This window comes from Schistocerca americana, chromosome 7, assembly GCF_021461395.2.
Source record: "Schistocerca americana isolate TAMUIC-IGC-003095 chromosome 7, iqSchAmer2.1, whole genome shotgun sequence".
NCBI lineage: Eukaryota > Metazoa > Arthropoda > Insecta > Orthoptera > Acrididae > Schistocerca > Schistocerca americana.
In genome coordinates this window covers 503,895,764-503,916,202 of record NC_060125.1, presented here as the reverse complement: position 1 = coordinate 503,916,202, position 20,439 = coordinate 503,895,764, and the positions used below count along the sequence as shown (strand labels likewise).

At 41.4% G+C, this 20,439-nt stretch overlaps 1 protein-coding gene across 1 annotated transcript in view; it reads right to left on the bottom strand.

Annotated features, from left to right (window-relative positions):
- Positions 1 to 18,632: 18,632 nt before the first annotated feature.
- Positions 18,633 to 20,439, bottom strand: part of LOC124622574 (juvenile hormone esterase-like) — a 130,547-nt gene continuing 128,740 nt past the window's right edge. The window contains exon 10 of the mRNA XM_047148323.1: positions 18,633 to 19,089. Within this exon, the coding sequence (XP_047004279.1) occupies positions 18,942 to 19,089 (148 nt within the window). The 3' untranslated portion in view covers positions 18,633 to 18,941. The remainder of the gene's footprint in view (positions 19,090 to 20,439) is intronic.

Below are 20,439 nucleotides of genomic sequence, written 5' to 3'. Positions count from 1 at the left end.
TGGTCGCTCATGTCGGCACCAATGATGTGTGTCGCTATGGATCGGAGGAAATCCTCTCTGGCTTCCGGCGGCTATCTGATTTGGTGAAGACTGCCAGTCTCTCTAGCGGGATGAAAGCAGAGCTCGCCATCTGCAGCATCGTCGACAGGACTGACTGCGGACCTTTGGTATAGAACCGAGTAGAGGGTCTGAATCAGAGGCTGAGACGGTTCTGCGACCATGTGGGCTGCAGATTCCTCGACTTGCGCCATAGGGTGGTGGGGTTTCGGGTTCCGCTGGATAGGTCAGGAGTCCACTACACGCAACAAGCGGCTACAAGGGTAGCAGGGGTTGTGTGGCGTGGGCTGGGCGGTTTTTTTAGGTTAGATGGCCTTGGGCAAGTACAGAAAGGGCAACAGCCCCAACGGGTGCGGGGCAAAGTCAGGAGATGCGGGGACCAAGCAGCAATCGGTATTGTAATTCTCAACTGTCGAAGCTGCGTTGGTAAAGTACCGGAACTTCAAGCGCTGATAGAAAGCACCGAAGCTGAAATCGTTATAGGTACAGAAAGCTGGCTGAAGCCAGAGATAAATTCTGCCGAAATTTTTACAAAGGTACAGACAGTGTTTAGTAAGGATAGATTGCATGCAAACGGTGGTGGAGTGTTCGTCGCTGTTAGTAGTAGTTTATCCTGTAGTGAAGTAGAAGTGGATAGTTCCTGTGAATTATTATGGGTGGAGGTTACACTCAACAACCGAGCTAGGTTAATAATTGGCTCCTTTTACCGACCTCCCGACTCAGCAGCATTAGTGGCAGAACAACTGAGAGAAAATTTGGAATACATTTCACATAAATTTTCTCAGCATGTTATAGTCTTAGGTGGAGATTTCAATTTACCAGATATAGACTGGGACACTCAGATGTTTAGGACGGGTGGTAGGGACAGAGCATCGAGTGACATTATACTGAGTGCACTATCCGAAAATTACCTCGAGCAATTAAACAGAGAACCGACTCGTGGAGATAACATCTTGGACCTGCTGATAACAAACAGGCTCGAACTTTTCGACTCTGTATGTGCAGAACAGGGAATCAGTGATCATAAGGCCGTTGCAGCATCCCTGAATATGGAAGTTATTAGGAATGTAAAAAAAGGGAGGAAGGTTTATCTGTTTAGCAAGAGTAATAGAAGGCAGATTTCAGACTACCTAACAGATCAAAACGAAAATTTCTGTTCCGACACTGACAATGTTGAGTGTTTATGGAAAAAGTTCAAGGCAATCGTAAAATGCGTTTTAGACAGGTACGTGCCGAGTAAAACTGTGAGGGACGGGAAAAACCCACCGTGGTACAACAACAAAGTTAGGAAACTACTGCGAAAGCAAAGAGAGCTCCACTCCAAGTTTAAACGCAGCCAAAACCTCTCAGACAAACAGATGCTAAACGATGTCAAAGTTAGCGTAAGGAGGGCTATGCGTGAAGCGTTCAGTGAATTCGAAAGTAAAATTCTATGTACCGACTTGACAGAAAATCCTAGGAAGTTCTGGTGTTACGTTAAATCTGTAAGTGGCTCGAAACAGCATATCCAGACACTACGGGATGATGATGGCATTGAAACAGAGGATGACACGCGTAAAGCTGAAATACTAAACACCTTTTTCCAAAGCTGTTTCACAGAGGAAGACCGCACTGCAGTTCCTTCTCTAAATCCTCGCACAAACGAAAAAATGGCTGACATCGAAATAAGTGTCCAAGGAATAGAAAAGCAACTGGAATCAATGAACAGAGGAAAGTCCACTGGACCTGACGGGATACCAATTCGATTCTACACAGAGTACGCGAAAGAACTTGCCCCCCTTCTAACAGCCGTGTACCGCAAGTCTCTAGAGGAACGGAGGGTTCCAAATGATTGGAAAAGAGCACAGGTAGTCCCAGTCTTCAAGAAGGGTCGTCGAGCAGATGCGCAAAACTATAGACCTATATCTCTGACGTCGATCTGTTGTAGAATTTTATAACATGTTTTTTGCTCGCGTATCATGTCGGTTTTTGGAAACCCAGAATCTACTATGTAGGAATCAACATGGATTCCGGAAACAGCGATCGTGTGAGACCCAACTCGCTTTATTTGTTCATGAGACCCAGAAAATATTAGATACAGGCTCCCAGGTAGATGCTATTTTTCTTGACTTCCGGAAGGCGTTCGATACAGTTCCGCACTGTCGCCTGATAAACAAAGTAAGAGCCTACGGAATATCAGACCAGCTGTGGGGCTGGATTGAAGAGTTTTTAGCAAACAGAACACAGCATGTTGTTATCAATGGAGAGACGTCTACAGACGTTAAAGTAACCTCTGGTGTGCCACAGGGGAGTGTCATGGGACCATTGCTTTTCACAATATATATAAATGACCTAGTAGATATGTCGGAAGTTCCATGCAGCTTTTCGCGGATGGTGCTGTAGTATACAGAGAAGCTGCAGCATTAGAAAATTGTAGCGAAATGCAGGAAGATCTGCAGCGGATAGGCACTTGGTGCAGGGAGTGGCAACTGTCCCTTAACACAGACAAATGTAATGTATTGCGAATACATAGAAAGAAGGATCCTTTATTGTATGATTATATGATAGCAGAACGAACACTGGTAGAAGTTACTTCCGTAAAATATCTGGGAGTTTGCGTGCGGAACGATTTGAAGTGGAATGATCATATAAAATTAATTGTTGGTAAGGCGGGTACCAGGTTGAGATTCATTGGGAAAGTGCTTAGAAAATGTAGTCCTTCAACAAAGGAGGTGGCTTACAAAACACTCGTTCGACCTATACTTGAGTATTGCTCATCAGTGTGGGATCCGTACCAGATCGGGTTGACGCAGGAGGCAGAGAAGATCCAAAGAAGAGCGGCGTGTTTCGTCACAGGGTTATTTGGTAACCGTGATAGCATTACGGAGATGTTTAATAAACTCAAGTGGCAGACTCTGCAAGAGAGGCGCTCTGCATCGCGGTGTAGCTAGCTCGCCAGGTTTCGAGAGGGTGCGTTTCTGGATGAGGTATCGAATATATTGCTTCCCCCTACTTATACCTCCCGAGGAGATCACGAATGTAAAATTAGAGAGATTAGAGCGCGCACGGAGGATTTCAGACAGTCGTTCTTCCCGCGAACCATACGCGACTGGAACAGGAAAGGGAGGTAATGACAGTGGCACGTAAAGTGCCCTCCGCCACACACCGTTGGGTGGCTTGCGGAGTATAAATGTAGATGTAGATGTAGACCTCAGCAGTTTGGTCCCATAGGAACTTGCCACCACCACCATTTTCCCCTGATGGCTTACATTATGGTACTAATATTTAGTGATTTCACCTTAAAACGATCCTGAACGCAAATAGCAGGTGGTGTAATCTGTTCGCAAAACATCAATCCTTTAAATCATGTATCCACTACCGTTCACCGTATAACTATATCAATATGCCGTGGCTAGTGACGAGGTGTAGCAAAGAGTGAAAATAATGTTTAAAACGAAGTGATAGTGAACTGACGGATTACGTACTCGAATCTATTCGTAATACAGGCACGTTCCACAGCAGTGTAACGTGGCACATGTAGTTAGGCAAGTTTCAAATGGAGGCAGTATCAGCCGTTCAAGTTCGCGTTGTATGTGTTGCAATGCACCAACTGCTGTACATCTTGGACTAGGCCGACCCCGTCACTTGCGATGTATTGACCTCTACTCAGTGCTACTTGGACTGAGACGATCCGGCCACTTGCTGATAAACAGTCACTCTTTCTGTATGTAAGGACTTCGTTACTAGCATGATAAATCTCAGCTGGGGACGTCGGTTTTGCGTACGATATTTGGAAACAAACGAGAAAATTAATTGCATCTTCTGAGTTGCTTATTTTTCTCGTTATCCTCCAATGCTATGTATTACCCTCATGAATTAGTCAGACCACCAGGTCTCCCTTTCACTTTAGTCAATCGGCTGAATTGCATTTAGCACAAACCCGTGTCGCTGAATCGCATGCAAAACCCATCCTCTGGTCACAATATTAATAAATTTTGTGCTATGGGTAGGGTCATGTGGGTTGTGTGGTTAGGAATTGATAGATTTTAATACAGCGACTGTAGCAACTGCAGGAAGTACAGGAAGTAGTGATTACTTGCAACTTTGCGAATGCACAGAGGTTAGGGCACCACAGCCAGTAGTCACAGCAGAAGTGTAGGTGGGTATCGTTCCGAGTACGCAGCAGAGACATCTTCTGGCCGGGAAGATCAGCGTTCTGATAACCGTCAGCAGCAGGAGCAGGAGGCAGGAAACGTCGCCGGGGTAATCGGACGTCCAGGGTTCGAGGCCAGTGGCCCAAACTTCCCAGCAGCGGCAGCAAGTGGCGGGGTCGTCTCAGTCCAAGTAGTACAAAAGTCAACACATCGCAAGTGACGGGGCCGGCATAGTCCAAGATGTACAGCAGCTAGCGCATCGCAACACATACATAGTGAACTTTAACGGGTGGTACTGGCTCAACTTGAAACTTCGGGCTAAGAGGCCATGTTCGATGTAGAAAACTTTCTTATAACGTCTCCTCCCCGACAACGGTAGACATCTTCAAAAGCAAAGCAACCAGAGCCCGAGTGAATGACGAATATAAGGGCAGTGTAGAAGGCACCACAGCCCGTCAGATGACGTCGACTACGAGGTTGTCTCTGGTAAGGCCAACATTCTCGCATTATCGACTGAAAGTAATCGGTCGACCGAAAGACAGAAGCGCTGTGTAGTCGATATGTACACAAACAAAAGGTTCAGAGCTTCGCTAGCTTTCAGAATGCACTTTGTAGGAAAACACACACACACACACACACAAAATCACATGCACACGCCTGTCTCCCTACATTGTGCTCAGTCGACTGCCAGCTTTTTCCTGGCCCACAGTGAGTATACTGGGATGAGGTGGGGTCTTTTTCCTACAAATTTGAAAATGCATATTTTTCCTACAAGGCTTAAAACGGAGGTGCATTCCGAAACCCGTCCAATCTCTATACTTCTTGTTTGTGTACCTATCGAAGACGCAGCGCTTCTGTCTTTCGGTGTGTCGTCACCTTTATTCCTAAATAAATGGTATCTCTCAACCAGAACTTTCGGTACGAAAGTAATCGATCGTATTTTTCCGGTGCTACATTGACATTCAAACTTTATCTAATTTAACACCTTCCTCTTTTCTGTTAAAATTCTTACGATGTTTATAAATCTCAATAGCTTCTGTATACAAGCGGGCATGATAACGCAGTGTTTTCGATATGATGCTCGCCTCACTGACTTTTATTTCGTGATCACCCTCTTGGTAAACATGTTCCGCTACGGCCGATTTATCCATTTCACCCAGTCGGTATCTTGTTTTTAATCAGACGGATGTTAACACTTCTTTTCGTGTTACCAATCCAAACCAGTCCACAATTACAAGAAATTTTATATATACCCTGTGTATCCTAAGGATATCGAATATTTTTACTGGTCTTAAACATATACCCCATGGCCAAAGATCCCATCCTCTCGCACGATAACAAGCTCGTCCAAAGAAATCAGTTGACTTTTATTCACTGTCTCCATCGTAAAATGGATTTACGGGTTGATACTGTTGAGATATATCAGGAAGGCATCCCAACTCCTCTGCACTGTGTGTCTATACTACGAAAATATCATCGACATATCGGTACCACCTGACTAATCTTTTACTAGCAGTCTACAACGCCCGTTGTTCAAAGATGTCCTTAAACAAATTGGTCACGGCCGAATTAAGACAACTGCTCACTGCCACCCCGTCTATCTTTCCATAAAAATCATTATTGTATTGAAAATACGTTGTGATGAGGGAGTGTCTGAATAATGCCACACTATCCGCTGGAAAAATATTCGCTATGGATGAAATAGCTTCGTACCCCGGAGTCGTGGCAAATAGCGACACACTAACAAGGATATCACCTGGACCTATGCGCATTTCTTTTAATTTGTCAATGAAATGATGTGAGTTTTTAATGTGACTATCTGTTCTACCAACATAAGGTTTCAGCAGTGAAGTAAGGTGAGTAGGAGACCATGTAGCACTAACAACAGTCCTCAAAGGAACTTGTGGTTTGTGCACCTTGACTAATCCACAGAGACTAGGCGGGTACACTTCCGTTTTGCAGAGTACCTTCTTATCGTTAGAGGAGAAGACGGCGGTATCGCCAGTCATTTGGTGATTTTTAAAATCTTCCTAGTCTGGGCCTTCTGAAGTTTTTTATAATTTGTGCAATTCAAAATATTATTGATCTTTTCATGACAGTGCTCATCAGGACCATATCAGAAGAAGAGCGAGGTCGCTTGGTATATCCAGGGGACAATTTGAAACGATTTGAGAGATGTCGACCTCTTGTACTGTCATGTATAGTGTTTCTATTGCAGAAAGCGCTTCACTGTCAGGTTGGCTTACTGGTGTTGTGGCTTTAAACGTAGAGAAATCGCTGGCGTTATTCATATAATCGACTGGATTTGGGCAGTTTTTCATTATGTGGCCAGTAGTTTTATATTTATAGTAAATTACATCATCCATTTACACACAGATGTAAAAATACTGGCTTAGAATGTAAACTGTAATTTAGATGACACTCTATCGAAATCTTCAACGATAAATTGTGCAGTGCGTCGAAAGCCCTGCATCTTAGACCGCATATGTCCAAGAGCGCGGTCGTATTTAGACACTTGATTAATTACTCAGCTTTTGGATATGAAACGAAAAACAGTAGTAAAAAAACAGAAAGAAAACAACTTGTGTGACTGAACTTTCGCAACGCCTGAGTGTCGCAAACATCATGTTAATTAGCGTGAGCCTTCTTACAGTAATGAGTCAACGTATCCAACTTGTGTAGAAAAATACAGGTGTTGCCATTTGCGATACATGATTAGTGTGCAAAATCTGAGCTACATATTATGTCACTCACGTCCTGCAAATAGCCATGGATGACGCTATCAAGTAAATTCTCAATGAGGACCACTGTGTCTGGACAGATAAACAGTCAGGAACGATGGGTAATTGATGACACGTTGACATAGTCGATGTCAGATGCGACGGCGTGGTCGTGGAGCTGCCGGCTGTGCACGCATCGGCGCCTCGCATTGGTGCGTCGATATTCTGAGACCGTGACAGTAGTGCCCCCACAGAGCTGGTCGACGTACTAACCATGGCTGGTCACAAACCTAGTCGGATGTTTACGTTTCAAAATACATTAGTTTCTTAACAGAAACATCGCGATCGACTATACAAACCCTTACACGAGTTCAGTGATTACTAACAAATCGACACATTAGACGCAGTAAACGAATAAACTAACTGTAGACGGAAAGCCAGTCACGTAATCTCGGAGTCAGTACGCGTCTTTTCACTTCCACAGCTGTCAGCCGACTCCACACATATGGCATACTATATGACATTTCATCCGAGGACTATATGAGAGAATGAACAAAAATAAATCTGCAGAAGCACCATTTTCCAGAGAAAAAGATAATGTATCATATCCTATTCGATTCCCGGCGGGGTCAGGGATTTTCTCTGCCTCGTGATGGCTGGGTGTTGTGTGATGTCCTTAGGTTAGTTAGGTTTAAGTAGTTCTAAGTTCTAGGGGACTTATGACCACAGCAGTTGAGTCCCATAGTGCTCAGAGCCATTTGAACCATTTGAACCATATCCTACAACAGAAAAAAATAATCGATATTACTGATTTGCTAATACAATCTTTTTTCTTTTCATGTGGGGTCCACAAACTTTTATCTCCAATTGGTGTTGTATGCAACCACACAACATTACCTAACGCTATTCCACAACAAACTATACTAAAACTGATGCATTTTGACGAAACGTTTAATAACGGCATTTCGTCCGTAGGCTTATTGAGGTTATGTTATTCAAGGTACAAAGCACTAGCTATGAGCACCTGATAACAGAGAAGTTTTTCAGTAATGCATCATCACACCAGTTTATGGAGGAAAAAGATAATGCATCACTTTCTACACAAGAAGAATTTAATTGGTTATGCTGACTGGCTAATACTGCATTTTATTTGCATTTGACCTAAACCTACTAGAGGTTATGTACAAAATGAGTTTTCAAAAGTTCTGTGACATTTACCATTGGAACTACATTGCCAAGGCTATGTGGAACGTTTATAGCTCGTATTTCGATAACAAACACTCAATAATACCAAAATATTGTCGTAATGCTCCATATTACGAGATGTAAAGGCAAAACATAGCCAAAGGCAAATGAACTGACCAAACACCATTTTACGAGAGAAAAAGGCACTTTGACAAAATTTTTGTTGCGATGTACTACTTAGGTCTATACTCCACATTTTTAAAATAAGCACGGAGACTATCATAACCCAAGGTGTTTTTGCTATAGTGATGAAACATTCAGGTTACGGGACAGTGTTGACGGCGAATGTTCAATTTTCAAGGCACAATGGACAGTCAAATCAAATATTAGCACGCCAAAATTTTCTGTATTACTTAGCAAAATAGATGCCGCTCCTTTATTAGCACCACTGAAACAAATTACATGTTAGCTGATGGTCTGAGTTAGATCTTTGAACCACCCATCAAACGCAAAATATACCTATAAATCGTTCTGTAACAGTACGAGACATACGTGGGCACTACTGCTAGTCTAATTTACAGCATTACGTCCAATTATCGATTAGAATAGTGTCTGATCTTTGTATCAAATTAAATAACATAATTTCCAGATCTTAATTTTTGAAAATTTCATCGAAGTTAGCCATACATTACAGTTACCACCACAGGGTGGGAGGGGAGGGGAGCATTAACTTTGTCTTTCAGTACAAAATGTTTATCTTTTGGTGTTATAGAGAAATCTAGATGACAGACTGATAAAACAGCATACTTAACAGTGGTAATACACTTTTCTATAGGTAGGAAATGAGGGTTGATATGCTTATCTTATTTTCAAAGTCAGTCAAACAGAATAGACCTCAGGCTGGGATATTAACCGTATCTTGCCGTACAAAACGTTTATCATCTTCTGGTGACAGTGCTAGCTTATGCTATTGCATAGTGGGGGATACATGGCATTCACTTGATACATCCTCATGTTACAGAAAATTGTAAGAAAATGCTGCTGTTACAGAAAGATTGTGACAAAATGCTCCATACATTACAATGTTTACAAAACACATGTAGATTCCATACACTGCATTAAAAGTAATTTGTAAGCCTAGCTTGTTCTTTTCCCAGTGGGGAAGTGAGAAGCGAATAAATGAAAAAAGGTTTTGTTGTGAAAATATTTCACTGATTTATACATTTACATTTACAGATGTAAAATAAAGTTTATTTATTATTACCATTTTTGTACGTTCTGTATTTCTGGTGAAAGACACTAGTAGTACTAGCGGTAGTACACTTTCTTATTCATGGTAAAAGCTCTTGATGTCACAAAATATGTTACATACTCCGTTCTTGGTCTTTTATAAGTAAAACAGCATTTTAATGGATTTGTTGTCTCTGGATTTCTTAGTGTAATGTCTGGGTGTCAATGCAAAAACAGTTCTATCCAGTTCTCGACAGATTTTCTATCTATGAGGAAAGTATTTGACTTCAGTTGTGCAACTGCAAATTTAAAAGAAAAACTATGTTACAGTTTCACTATATCATGAGGCAATTTATTACAATTTTGCAGTGACATGCGACAGTTTGCTGCAATATGCTTTTACGTAGAGGGCAAGCAGACACCCACTGCACATACACACTGTCAGATACTGGTGATATAATGCAGTTTTAAGATCCAGCAGCTGACATCCCAGCAGTTGACAGTCTCCTTACCTGATACCCCAGTAGCTGATACCGCAGCAGCTGACTCTCTAGTAACTACATCCGAGTTGCTGCATCCCAGCAGTTGACACACACTGAACATACACTATTTCAAATCCAGTAGGGCTTAGCTGTGAACTACTGTCCACATATACCGTTAACTTCTGGTGTTACAATATTGTTTTAGGATGACAACCACTGTCAGGTTGTATTGTCAGAATACTATTTCAGTTCTGAATGCCTACTTGTTTGTTTCAGATATCACTGGATTTACTGTTAAGCATATCATTTTGTTCCTTTTTTTCAGTCGTAGCCTAAAACGAGGAAAGAAAAGCAAAAGAAGATTCTTAAGTGGAAAGAACATCAAAGGGTTCAAACTTGGGAACAGCGAAAAATTTGATGCCTGTGGCAAATGCTAGTAAGCTGTACAAAGATCCCAGCATAAATCTGACAAATAAAATTCTATAAAAGATCCAGTTCAAAGACAAATGGGTCCCTACTGTGGAATACGTCAAGGATTTGAAACTCAGTTCGTTAAGTGAATCTTGGAGAGTCGAAAGAATGGATTCCCTCTTATTAGAAGTCAACTAATACAAGATGTCCAATAAATACTTACAGCGCCGAAGGTGAATACTCCATTTGAAGATAGGATACCTGGAAACATGTGGACAGAATCATTTTCGCAAAGACACTCAGATATCAGAAAAAGATTTCAAGAGACAATGACTCCATCAAGGTACGGTGTTACTAATAGAAGATCAAGGAGTGAGTGATATAAAGAGCTTGTCTCATGAAAAGTAGGATGTACTATTACCACTACCTCTACAAGTGTGTGTCGTGAAAAAATCAGTATGTTCGAAAATCGTAAAAAAAGTTGTCTTCTTTTATATTAATGTAAATGCATAAATCAGTTAAAATTATTACAACCAAACTTTTTTTTCATTTCCATGCTCCCAGTTGCAAGAAGAACAAATCAGACTTACAAAATTACTTTCAACACAGTTTGTTGAACCCCCTTGTGTTTTGTAAAAAATGCAGTGTGCAATGAATGGAGCACAGGGTCATTTTGTTACAGTTTTGCTGTAACATTAGGATGTGTGGGTTCAAGTGTCATGAAGTTTCCACTATGCGATACCATATGTCAGAATTGTCAGTAGAAGATGACACTTGTTTTACAGTACAAGATAAAGATAGCATCCAGAATGAGATTTTCACTCTGCAGCGGAGTGTGCGCGGATATGAAACTTCCTGGCAGATTGAAACTGTGTGCGGGACCGAGACGCGAACTCGGGACCTTTGCCTATCGCGGGCAAGTGCTCTACCAACTGAGCTACCCAAGCACGACTCACGCCCAGTCATCAAGATAGCACCCTAGCATGGGATCAGAATAATGTTTGACAGACTCTGAAACTTAGTTGAAAGCATATTAACCCTGAATTATTACTTACACTGAGGAGACAAAAGTCGAGGAATACCTCCTATTATTATGTAGGACCCACTGTTGCTCTATGTGCAGCCACTCGAAGTGGTATGGACCTAAAAAGTCGTTGTACCTCTTGATTACGTCCCATACATGTTCGATGGGACTCATGTTGGCAATCTGGATGGTCATATCATTCGTTCGAACTGTGGCCGTGTGTCATGGTGCATAGTCATCCATAGAAAGCCCACCGTTGTTTGGAAACCTTAAGTCCATGAACGGCTGCAGATGGTCTCCAGCTAGTCGAACATAACTATTTCAAGTAAATGATCGGTTCAGCTACACCATTCGACCCATTATATTCCATGTAAACACAACCCACACCGTTATGGAGCCACCACCAGCTTAACAGTGCCGACTTGGATCCATGGCGTCGTGAGGTCTGCGCCACACTCTAAACACACCACCATTTCTTACCAACTGAAATCGAGACTCATCTGACGAGCCCACGGTTTTCCAGTCGTTTAGGGTTCAATAGATATTACCACGAGCCCAGAAAAGGCACTGAAGGCGATGGCGTGCTGTTAGTACAGGCACTCGCGTCGGTATTCTGCTGCCATAGCCGATTAACGCCACATTTTGCCGCACTGTCCTAAAAGATACTTTCGATATATGTGCTACATTTATTTATGTGGTTATTTCACGCAGTGTTGCTTGTCTGTTAGCACTGGCAACCCTAAGCAAGCGCTGCTGCTCCCGGTCATTAAGTGAAGGTCGTCAGCCACTGCGCTGTCTGTAGTGAGAGGTAACGCCTGAATTCCGTTTTCCCGGCACACTCTTCACACTGTGGATGTCTGTATACCGATTTCCATAACTATTTCCGAAATGGAATATCCCATGAATCTAGCTCCAACTACCACTCCGCATTCAAAGTGTGTTAATTCCGTTCATGCGGCTGTAGTCACGTTGGAAACCTTTTTAAATGACTCACCTGAGTACAAATGATAGCTCCACCAATGCACTGCCCTCTTATACCCCGTCTACTGGATACTATCGCCATCTGTATATATGTATATTGGTATTGCATGACTTTGTCACATCATTTTATTTGAATATGTATTACTAATCCTCAATATGTAATTTCATCAGTCATGTAGTGTCCGCTGAATGGCAGAAGAAAAACATTATGCACTCTTGATAAAATTAATATTTTAGTTTGAGGGGCGACATAATGTCCGGCTGATTTTGATACCGAATTTAGTTGAACTAAGAGGAGCCTTAGACAAATTAAGATACAGAAATAACATTATTTACTCTGATACAAAGACCACACTATACTCATACATTAGTTCACTTTAAGCTCTAAATTAGATCAGCAGATGAATCCAGGTCTGTTCTGTAATGTTACAGAGCAACTGTTTACCAACTTTTAAAAATTTAATGCGTTGTACCAAGCCCATCGACTAATGAAATTTTCTAACATGATTTTGGTAATGTTCTTGTAGTTTGAATGTTTCTTGCTTGCCGGGAAGTTTTCAGTAACACATCAAAAGGAAGTCCCTTCCTATGTCTCTCTCTATTGTTATTTCTCATGTAGCGTGATGCTAGTTTCTATAAAAAGGCTTAGAAAGTGTGGGGAGTACCACGATCTATGGTGCCCACAATAAACACCGAATATGAAACCAAAGAGTGCCCAGAGAGTCTGAATGCTTGTTGAGGGACAGAGCTTGACAACACAAAGAAACCACAAAACAAAATGCGAATGCAAACTGAGTAAACAAGAATTAGTGATCTTGCCCCAGCCTGCACTGGAGTTGCCATGTCAAGGGACAAAGGGTCATGGGGATCTCTGCTAGGGTTTCCACCTGGGCACTATCTTGGGACATCAGAGGCTTGGGATAGCGTTAGGTTGATGCTTCACTAGAGTTTGAAAGTGAAGATCCAACAATGACTTTGGCGGGGGGAGGGGAGGATTGTTCTTTCTGATAGCTGGAGTAAAGATAAAGAGAGGTACTGCACCTGAATCAGATCGTCACCTGCCAAACGGGTCTTCTGGGTGGTGGGCGTCTACAGGCGAGGACATAAACTATATGGCGAATGGAGCACAGGAGGGAGTAACGGCAGTAGGTGTCTCTCAGCAGTTGACGTGAGTGCTGAGTGGTCTCTCCCACCTGTATTAAGGGTCCCTCCGTTCCTCACTTGGGGCGGCAGCTGTTCAGTTTGAAATGGGCACAATTGGTTCAGGTGACATTGTCAGGCGCTGCTAATCTACTGCAGTTATGTAAAGCTATCACATTTACTTCCAGTCACAATGCCCTGCGTCCACCCAGAACTGTGTGACCAGACTGTGGAGCTCTGATAATGCTGCGGCGTAGCCCAGGGGCCACAGGCATGTGGGAGCAGGCGCAACAGTTTGACGAGTCTGTATTGTTGAAGGCCATGCAGTACCGCAGCTGGATTGCATCTGTTGATTGGAGCTGCCTGGTTAGATGCCAAAGAACAATACAGGGCGTCTTCCCCGTTTACCGCCAGACTCTTTTCTTCAGCTGCCATCTGAACATCCTGTCTTTTCAGTACTTAGCTACAGTCTGGAACTGCGCGACCGCTACGGTCGCAGGATCTAATCCTGCCTCGGGCATGGATGTGTGTGATGTCCTTAGGTTAGTTAGGTTTAATAGTTCTACGTTCTAGGGGACTGATGACCACAACAGTTAAGTCCCATAGTGCTCAGAGCCATTTGAACCATTTTTTTTTCAGCACTTAATGTGACCACTTTGATGTAGTTTGTTTATGTACTTTTTTTGTAAATATTGATGGAACTGTTGTCCACTGCTGCATATATTTTTCGTCAAGTATCTCTTATGTTGCAATTCTTCGTTCTTAGCACAGCTGTGTCTGATGATGCTGTATCAATGTATGTCAATAAATTAATTTGCGACCAAGACCTTCCACGATTCATTGTATGAAGACATATTTGTAGTGGGGACAAATCTTATGTTTGTCATACAATGTTAAAATGTATTCCAAACTCTGAAATTTAAAATTAAACGACATGACACCAACTGTTTCTTAGCTCGATATCTCTTAACGTACCATATACGAGAAAACTATTATTTTTGCAAATGATACGTTACATAACATCTACACCGTAATAATTTGATGTCATGCTGTTTATTTCTAATTCCAGTCATCTAACTGCATTTTAATAATGGATGATGAAGGCATATTTTGACTACAACGTTCATTTGTTAGCGTATATCGAACACTTAAAAATGGTGCAGTTGAGAAAGTCTAAGGAACGTCAGGCAGTGCAGTAATTTATTAACTGTAATTTAGTATAATCAGTGTGTCCAATATGGGCTAGAATCGCCAAGTAAACAGGTAGTAGCGTGACCCATCTACCGACATTGTTAGCAGAACTAGCACTGAATCGGCAGATAATGTGAGAAGGCACGATAACAGGTACTAAACAGTTGTAGTAAATATGTGGGTGCCGCAAAGACTATTCTAAATGATCCAGAAGTATCACATAGTGGTATATCCAGTAATACAGGCCCATATAGGATACAGCTTCAAGAAAGTATTAACTATAAGTACATTTGTATTTTCTACAGGCAAAGACATGGTATAAAATCATACCAAATTTTTCCCTTACGGGAAAAGAGACTACACGAAATAAATTATTTGTGATTATGAGTCTTTACGATACGAGGTACCAGACTGTGGTAGTAAATCAGTTACTTTTAAAATCTTTTCAACCTACTTTAGTAAAGCTCAACATGATTAAAGGAAGATTCACTTTGTATTTAATCGCTTGGAAATCAATTTACTTAAATATAAGTTACTCGATGTATGTCATTTTCCCACAGTACAATCTGTTTGAAGATGATTTTCATGCGAAGTTTAGTAGAGGCAGTTTGCAGAAGAAGGTGTGAATACAGGTACTGGGAGTAGAAGTATGTAACATACCCCGAGATTATCCAAGTTTTTCGTATGACGTTATCGGTACCACTTTTACTTTCGTAGCTTTTGACACTGATTTAGTTCTGGAATACCTGTTACATGTTTGCTAAGAAAGTATGTGATACAGTCCTGCCTTTGTGACATTAGTAGATTTGTTACCTGTTTGTAAATAACGTAATCACTTTTCTCAGTCACGGCATGTTGTCAAAGATACCGTCCTATTCTTTTACGACTATGAAGAATATAAAAAGCTAAACTAAACTCCTCCCGAACAGGCCATGAAGCCCCAACGATACCGACCGGCCGCCGTGTCTTCCTCAGCCCACAGACGTCAACAGATGTGGATATGGAGGGCCATGTGGTCAGCACACCGGTCTCCCGGCCGTAGGTCAGTTTACGAGACCGGAGCCGCTACTTCTCAATCAAGAAGCTCCTCAGTTTGACTCACAAGGGCTGAGTCACCCATCCAAGTGGTAGCCCAGCCCAACAACGCTTAACTTCGGTGATCTGACGGGAACCGGTGTTACCACTGCGGCAAGGCCGTTGGCACTAAGAATATGTACCAGACAGTAATTGGTTACAACTGTATTGATTAACTATGGTCCTTTTTTATTTTACGCCGAATATAATCTACAAAATTCTAAATAAATAAATATTAATTTAGAAATATATCAATTATAATTTCATCGTTTATTGTTCTCTTTCCTAATTTGTGTAAAGTGAGCAAAGTCATTAAAAATATCGCGTTTAATGAAATATTATTAAAAACTCATCATTTCAAGACACCTCGTATTTTGAGATAATTCTGTTCTAAATTACCAATAGTTGTAAAGAAAAAACCTACACTTAGATTACATTTAAACCTACATTTCAAAATATATGAACCATTCATCTAAATCTATTCTTTTTAGAGAATGTAACAGCATTTCGACAAATTTTCTGCAATTTCCAATTACAATAAGCTCATACACCAAATGATTGGTAATTTAAAACCAAACACGCTGCTATCACTACGTTACTTTATTTCAGTAAATCGGTTTGCTTTCAGCATTTCAGCTGCCAGACGGCAGTTTGTTTCTAACGTTGTGATTTCTTTTATCAGGTGAACTATATACAGTTCTTTGGTGAATGAAAATGTTTGTACAGAAATATGAGAAATGAAATCGTTACAGTAAAAATTAATTAAGAAGAATCACAAAATGTGCCCAGATGTAGAACGTTATTTATATGCCCGCTGAATTATACGAAACATTGGACACTGGAGGCAGATCTAAAGACAACCAGTTTCTCCAGTAGAGGTTGTAACTTTTTGAAAGTATAACTTTTTACTTGCAAGAATGGTGTTCACCACTAAGGGTACATTGAAATGATGTATACATTTAGTCTATCACAAATTCTCCTTAATTACACGGCTCATTGCGAAGTATGTATGAACTTTTTAGAATGGCGGTGTTGTGGTATGAGCGGAGTAGTGCGACGCGAAGGAAATTCAAGACAACCCACAGCTGACCTGTAAAATGTGGGTTACGTTTTACTTCCGTAACGCGTCAGTCAATGCAGCATTGCGCCAACTGCTGAAGCCTTGTCCACCATCCGCCTAAGCACTCGATGGGTGTTTCAGCACCGCCAAGCAAGCAGGCTACCGCACAGAGCATGTGCTGCAGCACAACCTGAGCCAGAAACCGACGCGTGACCACATCCACTGAACGTAGATGTCGTGGACCGACGTCAGACTGCACCACCAGACAAGGGTGTGTACCTATATTTGCTCTAACTTGGAACAACAAAGGCTTTTCCTGAACGCCGTCTGCCTCACTACGGGTACCTACACCTCCAACGGACTCCTTTTATCGCTTTCCAAGCCCTCGAACTCACAACGGCCAGGCGGGAAACCGACACACCGGAGGAACAGCTCTTCCACCAGCCACCGTAGATGCCAGCACACACCTGCATTTCATGATGGCTGTCGATCTTCCACGATAATCGAGTCCATCAACATGAGGTAGCAAATATGAGGTAGCCAAGGAGGAGGAAAAGTCGGTTCCAATATGCCACGACTGCTTGATAGCTACAACAGGAAAACACAATTAATTAGCAGGAGTACAAAATAGACACTATTTATTACTTAACTTTGTTGTAGTCCATGATCTGTTGGTTCTCAATTATAGAAGACGCGACTACACTAAGCGTTTGTAGAATGACATAATTTACAAGTCACAAATCTTGTAGTGACGAATTAATCTCTCGTAATCTTGAACGTCGAATCCGGTGAATTTGAAGACTAACTTGGAATTGGGCTACAAAGACTTTATGGCAGCTATGTCGGAGCTGCAGACGATGACTGACTAACATCGGCACTGGCTGACCACTTAGCGCGGCTACGAACTGTAGACTGGGACAACTGCACTCCTGCTACACATGAAGTGATCTAGCGGCGCCTCGCGGCGAGCCTAAGTACTGCGACTGGCTGTGTACTCTCTGGCTAACACAGCCGTTCTTCTGTTCCGTTTATCGAGAGAATCGCATCCGGCGAATCGATCTCTCATTCGGCGGTGTGGACGTATGACTGACGACATCATACCTCCACTGTAAAACCTGTGGTAATAGTTACTACAAATCATAAAATGTTACAGTATGCTTTTGTTCGTAAGTAGCAGACCTATACGTAAACCATCTACAAATGAATACGTAAAATAAATCGAGAGCTATAGATCTCAGTAAACCACGACCACACGTTGTACAATGCTCCCTACTCACGTCAGATATTCAGGTAAATGGATACATGAAACATTTTCTCGAAGTACCGATTAGCCGATGAACGATAAAGGCAGAGAGATTTCATTAGCAGGTTCTTGGAAACTTCACAAGTTTTATTGGAATCCTTACTTCAACTAAACAACAACACCGTTTCTGTGAGACTTATGTTTGCGAAAAATATTTGAATAATAAGGGTTTTCTTAATGGAGGTAGAAGGCTATTCAAATGGACGAAAAATTATAATGAGTTAATTAATAAAATAATTATGAAATATAACAAAAATTATATCACAATTTGCTTGCGTCGTACATTACAAAAAAGCCTTAATATTTCATAGATTGAAGAAGCGTGAAACTAAATCCACAAAAATATCTATATCGACTTTATTGTCAGGAACGCTGTGGTAGTTGTTCCTCTCGAACCTCTTGATCGACTGATGATTAGCCAATAGTAACTTTTGTAGAGATACGTACCAACATAGTTGCATTGGCTCAGCCAAATGGAATTGAAGTTTTTACAGCTTCTCTAACCCAGTGTCGGTCAGAGATTCTCGAACTGAGTTACAACCTTTTGTAAAGTCCTGGAATACAGCTAAGTGTTGGCGAAACTATATGTAGCTACACATTTTTGGAAACTACAAACAATTATTGCGATCAAAATACGTTGATACTGTTGTCTTTATACAGCGATCTTTATTGGGCGTTAAGGCGACATGTGGCACAAATGGATAAAAAAATCAGGTAGTCCTTTGTATTTGCTTTTGAATATCGCTCTCCTTATCCTATACTGCAGAATCACGAATGACTAATCGTTTATGGGACGAACGCGGCCTTAAAATTTCATTAGAGGAACTGTGGGATGGTGCATGGAACAGAATTAGGATTTATGTTGTGATGATACTTTTTTAAAATCAAATAGAAGCAAAATTTACTTTATGTTGAGCAGCACACGACAGTATATCACATTATGAAACTCTTTATGAAGGTAGTATTTCTCTCCAAAAATCCATCCGCTCCTTGAGCAAATCTTGACGTGTCACAGATTCCAGTTTCATATCCAGATAGTTGGAAGCATTAGCAGTGAACGTGTCCCATACCACTGGATTTCCAGATGGTGCAGGATCCCTGAAAACAAAATGAAAGCCCAGTCACACAATGTGCATATCAATCTCAAGTAATTCCTTTATTAATGGTGACCTCCATGAACACTGACGTAAGCACTCAGTATTTATATATATGGGAACTGGAACGATGCTCTGTTTTCCACAGTGACGTGACTAATGATTACAACATTCATAACCAGAGAAGTCATTCACACCAAAACCAATACGTGGTTATCATGATAGAACTACACAAAATCGCAACGCACCAGGCAACGGTAAGCGTTACCTGCGCAAAGGAGCTAACTCTGAGTCAGTGAGTGGGGGCGGTACTGGTGCTATGTCAACGAGCGGAGACAAGTGGAACAGACAACGAAGTCACATGGCACCGTGCTGTGACGGCCACCGAAAAAAAAGCTATGCTGGCAGTTGAGACACAGTCAGGTCTGTGATGGTAAATGTTTGTTGTTGTGTTGTTCCTAAATACTTCCAAGTTTGGCCAATGGCCGTTTATCTATGTTTAGTATTAGACGTTCAAACATACTGGAATGTAATCCAACAAACTACCGTCTGCTCTCTCTCCATTTACCGGAGTACTGACGTTATTGAACAGAAGGTTCATTACAGTGGTATGTAGTTTATATAGAACGAGGTATGTGTGTATCGCATACCTTTTGTCCCGAGGGCAAGCGTATACAAAATGCACTAAATTTCGCCAGTGTAGTGGATGAATGTTCTACTTCATTGATTCATACTTCTAAGACTCAAACCAGCAGCGTTCTGATCTGACGAGGACCTGAACTCATTATCATCCACCAAAAATCTATGAGTAACATGTATCTGGACGAGGTTATGTATGTATGTAAGATTATTTTTTTAGATGATGCACGTAGCTTTATGTGGTCTTTGGAATGGGGAGATGTATACGAACGACATCACTCGCCCTTATGTTTCCCTGTATGCTTTTTCAGTACAAAATAACAACATTCTACACCTCATTTTGAATGTACAGACACCGTCTGGATCACTATTTCTTTTATTAATTATTACCGGTTTCTGTTTGCCCAGCAGGTCATCTTTATATCTGTAGCTCATCTTTATATCTGTAGCCGCGAGGTGCAGTTTTTCAACAATGGTATGAGTGACATGTCATACCATTTTTGTAGATTTTAACCATCGCGTACCAGAGATTACATTATTTGTCTAAAATGTACCCTCCTAATATGTAGTCACATAGTTTCTAAGCTTCATCGCAATCGACAGATAACTCATACAGTTATTGCTAATATTCTAATTGTTCCCTCGACTCAGGAAAAGAATCTTATAACTTTAGAACGACAATGAAAAAAATTCACAAATTCTGTATCATTTTGCA